The sequence below is a fragment of the Coptis chinensis genome, chromosome 4 (assembly GCF_015680905.1).
Source record: "Coptis chinensis isolate HL-2020 chromosome 4, ASM1568090v1, whole genome shotgun sequence".
NCBI lineage: Eukaryota > Viridiplantae > Streptophyta > Magnoliopsida > Ranunculales > Ranunculaceae > Coptis > Coptis chinensis.
Genome location: NC_141459.1, coordinates 64,108,009 through 64,120,515, shown reverse-complemented (window position 1 = coordinate 64,120,515; position 12,507 = coordinate 64,108,009). Strand labels below are relative to the sequence as shown.

The 12,507-nt window shown below is 36.4% G+C and overlaps 1 protein-coding gene across 1 annotated transcript; it reads right to left on the bottom strand.

The window, feature by feature from the left end:
• Positions 1–10,450: 10,450 nt before the first annotated feature.
• Positions 10,451–11,050, bottom strand: LOC147504370 (uncharacterized). Its single transcript, XM_086605173.1, has one exon. The coding sequence runs from the start codon at positions 11,048–11,050 to the stop codon at positions 10,451–10,453; it is 600 nt and encodes a 199-aa protein (XP_086461299.1).
• Positions 11,051–12,507: the final 1,457 nt, after the last annotated feature.

Here is a 12,507-nt window from a genome sequence, read left to right as displayed (position 1 = left end):
TATTTGGTGTTTTGCCGCACCATTGGACTTAGCCTAACCTCGTCTCTTTCTCTTTTCTCTCTCACTGCTGTTCTTCTTTTTAACTGCTGCTGACAAGTATTTCAATCAATTAATTTCGGTGGATAACTCAAACCCTCTTTTCTTGAAACCAAATTTTGTCCGTCCTCCATGTTCAATACCCCTTCCACTTTCTCTCCTCTTCTCAAAACCCCTTATTATTTCTCTACTCTAATCACTGGGAGGTCGCTCTCAATCACGGGAGAATTTAATTAGCATGGATTTGTATGAGAATGCGCTCGAAGGAAGTATTTCGAAATCTGTGTCTAAATTGAAGTCACTCAAGTTTCTATAAGTTTTATTTGGAGAATGGTTTTGATTTGTTGTGTTATTAGATTTTTATTATGTTCTTGTAATTTGTAAACTCACTGTTATCTTGTATTTTGATGGCTTTTCTGTTTGAAAAATAAAAAACTCATAGGATCAATTCCAAGAGAACTCGCAAAGCTTTCAAACCTCAAAGTCTTGTAAGAATGAAAAGACATGATCAAATAAAAATTAAGATTAAATTTGGAGGTAGTGCATCTCTTTTTATCACCTTTAATTAGTTTATTTCTCCAGCCTCCTTTTAAATGCTAACCAATTTATTCTACGAGTAATTGCCTGAGAAGCATGTGTCTGGGGTTTTATGGTTGGGGCTGTCCAAACTGAGTTGTTGTAATGTTTCAGGAGAAATGAAGTTGAGGGGATGGATGGGTTGTAATGAGGTGTTGATTTTTGCTAGAAATATTGCAATGCATCTTGAAACTTGGCTTGATTTCCCTCTTGCTGACGATGAAGACTCCGATGGTACACGGCCCATTACTAGTTATTGCAATGCAGATTGAACTGTTAAAGTTAATATTGAATTCCGATTATACTTTTAACTTTTTTTCGCACAGATTTTGATTTGTCTGATGCCCAACAAGAGCATGCTTTAGCTGTTGAACATCTTGCACCAAGATTAGCAGCCCTTAGCATTGAGATTTGCCCGGGATATATGAGCGAAGGATGCTTTTGGAAGATTTACTTTGTTCTTTTGCATTCTAGGCTCAATAAACATGATGCTGAACATCTCTTAACCCCACAGGTATGCTGCGTTAGTGCATTTCCATTTATCATTTATTTAAAAATCTGAAGTTATTCATTTAGCACGATTTTGTCGTAAGCAGTATTGCCTTCATTTAAAGGTCAGAGGTGTCTAGTAAATAGTGGCTAAAAGATTGGTCCTCTGAGGTATTTTTGAGACTCTTAGACTCTTAGTTCTTTGTTAGTCTGTTTTACTTTCTGGTCTCAGTAAGGGCTGGCTTTCTGAAAAAGTACTTGCTCGTAATTTGGAACTGGCATTAGTACATGACGTGGGATATTATGGTCTGCCGTTGAGGATGCTTACCCATGGTATGTAAGTAATAATAAATGGGAAAATAAGAAGAAAAACTCAATCGATTAACTCCACCCCATTGCCAACTTATGGCTAATGGCGTACGAGTATTCAGACCATTTGGGATTGTGTTACAACTTACTTGGAACCACTGAAAGCATCTCTAAGTAGACCCCATATATTCCTAGCAAGCTGGACCCCAAGCTTAAAATGCCAATTTTAAGAATATCTCCTATGGGTCTAACAATTTGTAAATCCAATATGGTTATTTTCTTTAGGTTATTATCGTATCCAAATGTATATCCTATTCTTAGTAATAACTTATTACTCACCTGTTTTGATATTTAAAGCATATACAAACTAAACAAAAATATACCTTTTGGTTACTTGTGTACCAATGTAGAATTACTTTGTTGCTGATAACGTGCAATGAGTTTCCTATTTATAGCATTTTCCTATGGAAAAAAAATTGGTGTCTGTAGATATTATTCCTCGGTCTTGCTATTAAAAATTGACGGTTTCAATATTGTTGTTCTGACTTACTAAAATAAAAAGGTTACCTTCACGCACGTGTTTTTACTTGGTCAACATGGTGTTTGTTCCTATTGTTTATTCTAGAATTGTTGTAGATGAAAGATGTTAGATGGAACCGAAGCTCGAGGGGTCAAAATATTGAAATGACCTTGGTTGAGTACTTTTATGATGAATTTAATATCTAAGTAGGGTTTGGGGTGGATGTGAAGAATTCCCAAAACCAATGGTTATGGCTCCAAAGAAGAAAATACTATCTTAACAATGTTTTCCTTCATGATCTCTCCTCATCTTTTTTGAAGACCAGAGGTACATACCCTCTCTCTTCCATATTGTTCTTAGATTTAACCGCAAGGCAGTTGTTTAAAATGGCATTCATTGATTTAGGGTTGTTTTTCAAGTAAAAGGTGATTCTTTTATATAGCTCAAAGGGTGGAGACAAGGTAAGCTCAAGCTCGATCTATTTTCTCTCATATGTCTCTTCGTATTTCAATCCAATTTTTTTTTTCCATTTTATTTTCTTTTCACTTCTATTAAGTTTTAGCTATTCAACCTAAATCCATGCGCTTGGAGCACCAATCTGTTCAATGGGGTTTCCTTAAAATCCTTAATTTGAAATCCTTCATTATCCCATTCATCAAGGTATTTTCAATCTCTTTATTTTGAATAATTTTGATACATCAATGACAAACCTAGAAACTTGTATATGGGGCTGTCCTTTTACTAGTTATTGTTTGCTTTTAATGGTTGCATCCTTTGTAGGTTATGAACACTAGCTCCGTTTGTTTGTTGGGTAAATTTGTATGGTTAGAACAGTGACATTTGGAGCAAATCCCACTGGTTTTCACTTCAACGGATTATGTTTCGGAGGTTCAATCAGTTTCAATTTCTTATGTAAATTTGGACAATTTATTTATCCCCCAATTGTTTCCAACTTTTAGACTTATGGGTGTTGGCTGTATATTGACACTGAAAGTTGATGTAATCTCTTCTCCGCTCCCTTTTTGTTTGGTATATGTAGTCTTCTGTCGATAAAAGCTACGCGGCGTTGTATTATAAAAAAGCAACTATTATTCTGTGATTTTTGCTCTTAGGTGATAACATTGGAGATGCTAGTGAGGATACACACAAGTTAGCTTGAGTGGCAGACTGAATCAATTCTAGCCATATGGACACTGTTGAACTTCCGATGTTTTTCGAATTCCCCAAACATCTCCAGGGTAAGGATACAATCGCAAGCTTTTAATTATTTTCCTTTCTTTTTCTGTTTCTTTGTTGTGCACAGATTTTAGTCCTTAAGAGTGACTAACTTACCATCCTCCACTTGGGTGTCCCGTATTCTTGAGTTTATACATGAACTAATTACTTTATTTCAAAATTCAGTTTGCATGTCATTGTGTCGTTCGGTATGTAGAGCCTAAATCCTTACTCCATGAATGTTTTGTTTGCTCAACAGAGTTTAGTTGAAGAAATTGGACAAGATTGGTGACAAGCAAGCAGTTTCTGCCTATCTTTTTCTTAAGTAATGGAGGTTTATGACAGGTTGTGTTAAGGTACAACTTCAATAAAGTGAATGTCATTGTGTAGACAATCTTGTGTATGTTTATTTCTTATGCATTTCGTCTGCCGATCTTTCCTTTACATCTTAATATTGTGTCATGTTTCTCAATAAATGTTTACAATTACTCTTTGACCTAAGGCCTTCTAACACAACGGATCAGGGTGAGGCAAGGTGCTAGGTTATATAGTTTCGCCTTGGATCCCCCTTGGAAATAGATATGATAGCAATATGCAACTACAATACAAATTGTAGCCTTGGGCCTGCGACACATGGGTATTATTCTAAGACTATCGTTTGACAACCTATTATGACATTACGTGAGTTTGTGAATAATTTAGGTGTTGGCACTATGTTAATAATGGCCTCTTGTACCATCCACTATTAGGTGTTGATTTGACATATTGATCTGTAGGACCTTGTAAACCCTACTTCAAAAGAATCCATAGATTAGGCTGGTGCCTTTTATTTATATATTTATTGAGAAATGAGCTTTGCTTCTAGCATAAGTTTAGGAAATACTACATTGGATACTTGGAGATTCTAATATGTTAATGTATCTTTTGTAAAGAAGCACCATGTAACTTTTCCAATTATTTTATACGATTGGTTTATTATATTTCAGATAAAGAATCTTGGCCGTAAAACGGCTTACACTTGCAAGGAGATACCGGAGTGATGTTCGAATAGAATTTGTTCAGTTCATCCAAGAATGTATTATAAACTAATCTCAAGATGAAAACCAGATGCAGAACAACCACAAGGCTTAAGACATACATGTGGGTGATCGACTTGGGCAAGATTAGGTTCCTTTTTTCAATTGGATTTGGCTGATTTAATTTATGTGTATTACATTGGGAATGTGTTATTTCCTTCATTATGTTTTGGAATATACAAATATATATTGGTTATCCAAGGGAATTGGCTGATAATTCAATGGAATTAGCACTTTATGAATGCTTCTTGAAATTTAATGGATAATATTCAGAGTGGTTTATTACAGGTCTAATTCTATATGAGGTATGGTTTCACGTGTATTTGATATATTTTTTTAAACAAAATATATATTTATCACGGTTTTAACCAAATCGTCATGAATAGTTGTCCTTTTTGTGACGGTTACAAGATGATTACATTACTGTTTTGTTTGAACCGTCACAAACGATATGCTTTTTTGTGACTGTTTTTAAGTGTTTGTTACGGTTTTATGTGGCGGATATAGGCTTATCTAGAGGAATTATTTGTGACTGTTTTGAAAAAAAAAAATGACCACCACTTCGTTACGGTTTTGGAAAAAAAAACACTGTGACAATAGACTTTTTGTCATTGTTTTTAATAGTGATATAAAGCCTTTTTTCTTGTAGTGATTGTAGACACATAAATAATCACCTATCTAGAAATTCACTAATCACCACACACACATCACATACACCCACCAACACTACATTTGTAGCAATGGGTGAAGAAATAGCAAAGAGACCTCTCTGATTTCTGTAAGGCTTTAAACGATGGACCTGAGTCCTGTATAATTCTTGCAGATACTACGAGAGATTTTAGAATCTCCCTAATATATTTAATCTGCTACCTGCTTTCCAGTGGTTAGACCATGGGAAACCCTATCACCACTTATGTAGTATACAACAAGTACTAACTACATTTCATCATCCTAACGTAAGACCTGAACAAATAAAGCTTAAGGTGTTTCCTTTCACCCTAGCTGACAAAGCGGCTTGGCTAACAGCACAAATGCCGAACTCTGTCGACACATGGGAAAAACTAGTTGAATTATTTATGGAACAATTTTACTCACCACAGAAGACTAATGAGATGCTATCATAAATTCATTTCTTTTGCCGCAAAAGCTTCAAGAATCCTTTTCTGAGACTTGGAATCGTTTCACTGATCTTCTAGTAGAATGTACCCATCATAATCTTTGTAAAGACACACTAGTTTGTGCCTTCTTCAAAAGCCTATCCCAACTAACACCATAAGGAGAAGTTAGACATCATGAACGGAGGTAATTTCTTAAGTAAAGGACCCACAGATGCTTATAATTTCTTAGATAATCAATCCAAGAAAAGTAACAACTGGGGAGGCAACGATTACTCCCGCTCTAATACTTTTTCTTCAACAGTTAAGACAACCAGTATGTTTGAGATATAACCTGACCATGAACTTAAAAATCTTATTGAATCCCTCACTAAAAAGGTCGATGCCCTCTCTGTGCATAAACAAGAAGTGGTACCCACTCCAGTCATGAACATCAACTCCACTCCACTCCATGTATGTTTTAATCCTAATCATACCAATTCCTTTAGTCCCTTACTCTACGGTTCATCGCCACCATAACCCGTAGATAATTATGCTTTCACCAACCCTAACACACAATGGATGCAAAACACTAATTATAATCAACAACAACAACCTACACCCTCAGGTATTAATTATCAAAACGTTAGGCCAACTACAAACTTCCACCAATTTAACCAACATCTAAGACAAGGTGGTTTAGGTAACCAGAACAGATGTTTAGTGCCCGTGACCCAGAACGATCAACATCAAGACATGACCATGCACCAAGCCTTAGTCCCAGTCACTCCACTAGTTAAACCATCTACAGAGGACATAGTAGTAACTTTGGTGCAACATCAAAATCAAATCATGCAACAAAACTCTAACTTGATGAAGGAACAAAATGAACAAAACTCGAGATTTATGAAAGATCAGCATAATCAAAACACTAACATGCTACAACAAACGATGCAAATGTTGTAGTCTTTGTGCCAACAGGTTATTGACATGTCTGCTAACTAAAACAATAACCAAACAGGCATGTTTCTAGGCCAAACTGCCTAACCCTAAGTCAACCAACACCGCTTTCGAAGTAAATAATATTCAGTGTAATGGTAATATAAACCAAGGGGGACTACATGCCATCACTACCTTTCGTTCAGGTAGAGTATTTGATAACAAAGTGGCTATGCCTGAAGATTGCCCACAAACGGAAGTTGAAAATGAAACCATACCTAATACTGTCATAGAAACTAAAGACCCTACAACTGTAGAAGTACCAGTCAAACCACAACCAAAAGGGAATCCACCAAAAGATAAAAATCATAAACATGTTCACCCTCATGCTAGGTATAAAGACAAGGTTAATATTAATGTTGACCCATATGCTAAGTATAGAGAAAAACCACAGTTTCCCTAGAGACCAGTTGTGTCTAAAAAGGATGAGAATTTTGATGAGATTAGGGAGGTGTTTAAAAATATAACTATAAACCTACATTTTCTAGACTCTATAAAAAGTCTACCTGGACACGCTAAGTTTCTAAAAGATTTGTGCACCATAAAGAGGAAAACCAACATACCCCAAGAAGCCTTCTTAACTGAACAATATCCTTCTTTATCTGAACATAATGGAATTGTTAAGTACAAGGACCCTGGTCGTCCTACTGTACAATACACCTTAAGCGATAACTTCATAACAACTGTACTATTAGATCTAAGGGCGAATATTAACTTACTCCCATTTTACCTTTATAAACAACTAGGTATACATGATCTTAAACCCACCAAAATGACTTTGTAGTTAGCCAATCGCTCTATTAAGTATCCCAAGGGTGTAGTTGAAAATATTCTCATTAAAGTTCAAGATTTTTACTACCTAGCCGACTTCGTTATTCTTGACACAGAAGTTGCTCATGATTCTATACCCGACATCTTAGGACGCCTTTCTTAGCAACTGCTAATGCCCAAATCAATTGCCGGGATGGATCAATGATTCTTTCCTTTGGCAATCTTTTTGTGGAGGTTAACATGTTTAGACTCAAGAATGGACAACTAGGTTTTCCTATAGAAGGAGAAGCGAAGTCCATTGAGAGTTTTGTATCTAACATTAGTACGGCCGACACTTTCCTTCCCACACTAGTAGATACCCCTCTTAGGGAAGAAAACAAAGATCACAATTTCGACTCCCTAAACATAACTAAAATATAGGAAGAATTTTACACCCTTCCTTCCGACCCTATAGGAGATGTAGTCAATCTCACACGGATGGCTGAAGGAGCTGCACCTGGCAGATGGCCAGAGACCACCATTCCCTTAGCAAGCATGACCATGAACGTGGGAAATGCAATGTTATTTGTCCTTCTAAGCATCATGGGAGATTGAAATTTTTCTACTGCCAATGACACCGCATGTGTAGTCTTAAATGCTCTTGCTCAAGGTCATACACTCTTTGATATAACACATTGTGTTATCTCAAATTTGGAAAGAGCTCGAAATTTTTGGCACAATTATTTACTTTTACCTGTGATCGCATGCCGAATTATGAGGACACATTTCCCACAGTTCTTCGCCACTTTTAATGACTGGATTAAGGTCGATTCTATGTGGCCTGCGAACAAAATTATCCGTTCATTGAGGTTTAGGGCATGGCGTGAACGGTCTTAACGGTATATGCAGAACGTCTGATGCTTCCTTGATGACGATGATATGTTGGCACATTTAAACGAATCAGAAGCACCACAATGGAGAACCATTTGGCAAACCATCATCTATTGGCGCGATCTTAAGGAAATGCATTTCACTGGAGATGACGAGAGAATGACGGGATCTAGTGGTTAGTAAAAATTGAGTAGGCTGAAGGTTTTAGATTGTAGTGAGTATACTTCAAAAAGTTGGTTTAAGACTTGAGGTTCATCCTAAATTATTTAGAGTTTGAGTGAGGGAGATGTGAAGAAGAAAAGTAGACTCTTGTAGGATTAGAATGGTTCTAAGCTAATGAAAACTTGAAAGCTTTGATTGTTGTATTGAAATGAATTGAAAATATGAAGGGGAAGATTGATTAAAACTTTGAAATAAAAGCAACCAAACAAGATTGAAGATTGAAACAAAGAACAAGTAAACAAGATTGAAGATTAAAACAAAGAACAAGTAAACAAATTTGATTGAAATAAAATAAAACAACAAGAAAGTAAAAACATGAATTGAAAAACAAGACAAAAAATTAAACAAACCAAATAGTTTGAATCCTAAGACAATGGATGGTTTCTCTCTCCCTTGCTTTTAGCTACTTTTACCTTTTACAGATTTGCCCTTCTCTATTACAAACTAGACACCTCACACTTTCACTTTTGCTTTTTGGTTTCTTCATGACCAAGGTAGGTTTAGAGAGAAATTCTTCATAATTTGAGATAAGGGCCTCCATCTCTAGTCTTCTGAATTGGAGATTTGACCTTTGACCATGACCATTGACTTTGACCAGTTGACTTTGACTTTTTCAGCACTTTTCCATAGCAGCTATTGGTCTTCATAATAAGCGTGATTAAGGCTCCTTTTAATGCTAAGATGTATCTTTTATAATAAGTGTCCTGAAATACTCCTTAACCTGAAAAAGGCAGTAAAAGCTATGAGTTATATTTTGGTTAAGTGTAAGAGGGACTGTAATGCAGCAATATAGGAGTAATAAAATGCACATTTGGGAGTTGATAACCACCCCCAAATAGCATCTTGCTTGTCCTCATGTAAGTATGAGAGAAAAAACTAAGACAAATGAGTGATTTATTTTCAGTTATACTAATCTCATTTCATAGAGTGCGATTGCATTAACCATATGCAACAAGGCCTTAAACCACTAGGAATTCCCTAGTGGACAAGCCTTAAGCCTCATGAAAGTTTTCCAGCTAGTGAAGGTACTCACAAACTTCTTCTATTTAGTACAAAGGGTCTTGTTTCCTTATTTATCCTCAGAAGTTCATACATCTCATTAGCGGGGAATAAGGACAAGCTCCTTTGAACTTAGAATGACATATATACAATAATTTAATCATCTAAAGATAAATGCACAAAATATATGCAATGAAGTGAAAAAGCAGAGTGGTTTCTGCGGCTTTTGGAGAGCTTCCTTAAGGTGGGTTCTCACAGGGGTGTGTTGCAATCACAACTCTCTGATAGATTTACTCAAGGTTCATTCTCTTAAGTGCAGCAGGCACTTATATTCCTCGCATACTCAAATGACGTCCAAAGAAACCGAGGTCGATTGATCACGTTTGCTACTTACTATCACACCATCCTATTCCTAATCGAGCTAGAGGTCTTTTATTAAGAGTTACGGGGATAGGGTGATGGTTTAGAAAGAAAAAGGAAGGGAAAAACAAAATCTGATAAGTTGAGAAACTGGGTATTCAAGATACGTGTAACCAAAGAAGAACCTCGTTTTGTTCTTTTGTTTCTGAATTTTGATACATTCTTTTATCCCTTTGGCTTTGTGACTCCATATGATTTTGAATTTTGGGAGTTCTAACTTTTCTTTTGATTCTTTTTGTTTCTGATATCGTCTCCTTTTGATTTTGAATTTTTAGGAGATTCAATTTTTTACTCCTTTGAATTTTTTAGAGTTTTGGTTTTTGATGGGTCTTTCTTTTCTTCTCTTTTTGAAATAAATAACTTTTCTGTTTTTGTACAAGGTCTTCTCTTCCCTTTTTCTGATAACCATCCCATTCTCAACTCATCAGTTGGGTAAGATTTTTATTGTGTGTTGTAACGGGTTAGAAATTATTGGTTAAGAATAAAAAGGCTTTTAGAAAGGGTGAAAGCTCAAGAGGGGCTAACTTGAGGAAACCTATCTTTTTGGGGGTTTAACGTTTATTTGGCTATATCGGTCCAAAAAAGGCCAAAATTCCCTCTTAGGATATGGCGTGGTGACCAAGCAAGTGGACGTGTGGTATTTCTATCGGGGCATCCTTGGTGTCATCACTCAATAATCATTCATATAAGGCTTTTGGCTAGATTCTCATAGGATATGGAACTTAATTTTTTTTTTTTGAAAGGCAAGCAGGGTTTTTGAGAGGTCCCTTACCCCTATTTTATTCATAATAAAATCATTGCTTGGTTACATTCGTACATACTCTTTGCCCCTGGCATCATCATAAATTATCTTTTTACATCTTAAAAAAAAACTTCGGCGTAAATTCTATGTAACTAACAGTGGGTATATTGGAAGCTAATTTATCTGCTAGCTTGTTTGTTTCCCTAAACACATGTGTAATAGAGAACTCTTCTAGCTGTTCAATCATGTCTCGTATCTCTGTCATCATATGGTGTGCCCGCCATGGATGCTGCCCTTTATTCTTCATGTAGGCTATTACACATCTCGAATCAGTTTGTGCCATAATTCTTTGACATCCATTTCTTCTTCCTAGTTTAAGCCCTTGTTCCAGCCCTTGCATTTCAATCAAGTCTATCGAATTGTAATCTGATTTCCCATGTGCTGCCGCAATGACCACGCCATTATCATCTCGCATAGCTGCTGCCCATCCTCCTTGATTCCCTTGAAGAGTGCCATCCGTGTTCAAGTTGTATATTCCTGCACCAGCTCTCTCCCAATGACAATGTTGCACCTTTTTATGTTTAGGTTCAACATTTATATTCCATGTTTGCATAAAACTGGTCCGTTCAGGCCCCTCCTCCATTTTAGCTTTAATCGAGTGTAACTTGGTCTGTACATCTTGTATAATCTCTCTCCCCACCTGCTCTGCCATGACTTAATTGTTCTAACCTTGGCTTCGGAAACTCACTGTTATATACAAACAAATGCTGATGCATGCCATTCATGAAAAGATGCAGAAACTATTGTACGTATATTATTCTAAGTACGAAGAACAAGTTATTACTCTATTGCTATAATGAGACTTCTAAACTTTTTATTCATCATAGAAAAAAGAAACAAGACTTTTTAATACTAAACGGAAAAATATTTTTGGTCTTTTTTCGAAACTTTTTTAGAAAGGAAGAAATATACTATTATATAGAAAATGCCTAGTTTTTGCAAAATGTTACTATACCATATAGAACTATGCTTGTCCTCAAGGTATGAAGAAATAAGGAAAGAGATTACCATAGAAACATGAGCAAAAATGGTGATACACCTGTATTATGTTCTTCATGATGAAAATATACCACCCCCAAATAAGTTTGGGGCGTGGGTTGTTTGATATAGAACGAGAAATACATGGTTTATTATACTAGGGATATTTATTCTATTATAAAATCTTTTTGGGTTTTTTGTATTTTTGAAAACATGCATGGAAGAAAAATGAAATCTTTTGGTATGATGTATTTCTTTTACCTTCTACTCATATACCAAATTCTACAAGAAAAACAAAATAAAACAAGCAGATAATATTAAGCATAAAATTAAATGTATACTAGTCAATCATGGAAAAAAGAAATAGAAAAATAAATAGATCCAACTATACGAACACTAGGAATCCTAGTCAGAATCTGTGCGTGACTCATCTCGGCGTCTAGAAGATCCTTCTCCTTGTTGACGTTGAGGCTGGGCAATGTCTATCACTATGCGGGAGCGCATCTCTGATGCTCTACAGTGTTCTAGTGACACTATGCTGAAAACGTCACTGCTCCTGCTAGAAGGATCGCTGCTCCTCTCTAAGGGTATGTTGTTCCACTCGGATAGTCTGCTATTCCGTTATGATGTTCTACTGAGTTTCCCTGAGCTGGTGGAGATATGAGTGCAGAATCCTCTGGCCTCCATGGAGGAAGTGAATTGCATCCATGGACTGAGTGAACTGTCGAGTGGCATCTTCAACGAAGTAATCCACCTTCTTGGTCGGGCGTGCTTGCTCAGCGGCAGGTGGAAGCCATGACTTCTGGACGCAGTGAGCATAGATAAGACCTATGGTAGCGTCCTTGACCTCCACTAGGGCGTCTGATAAGAGCCCAAAACTGTAGTTTTAACCCCTTAATAATCATACTGTTAGACCAATTATGTGAATAATAAGTAAGAGTTAATACTGATTACGTGTTGTTATGCATTTCGGGCTTTAAAGTCCATTATAATGTTAATCGCGCCACTTTTAGCGAGATAAAGGAGCAACAAATCGTGAGAACTTCGAATGCCATATCTTTGGACTCAGACCTCGAATTGGGCCTACCTTATGTCAAAACGACCGGTTCGGAAAGAGCTTTCCAATGGTCC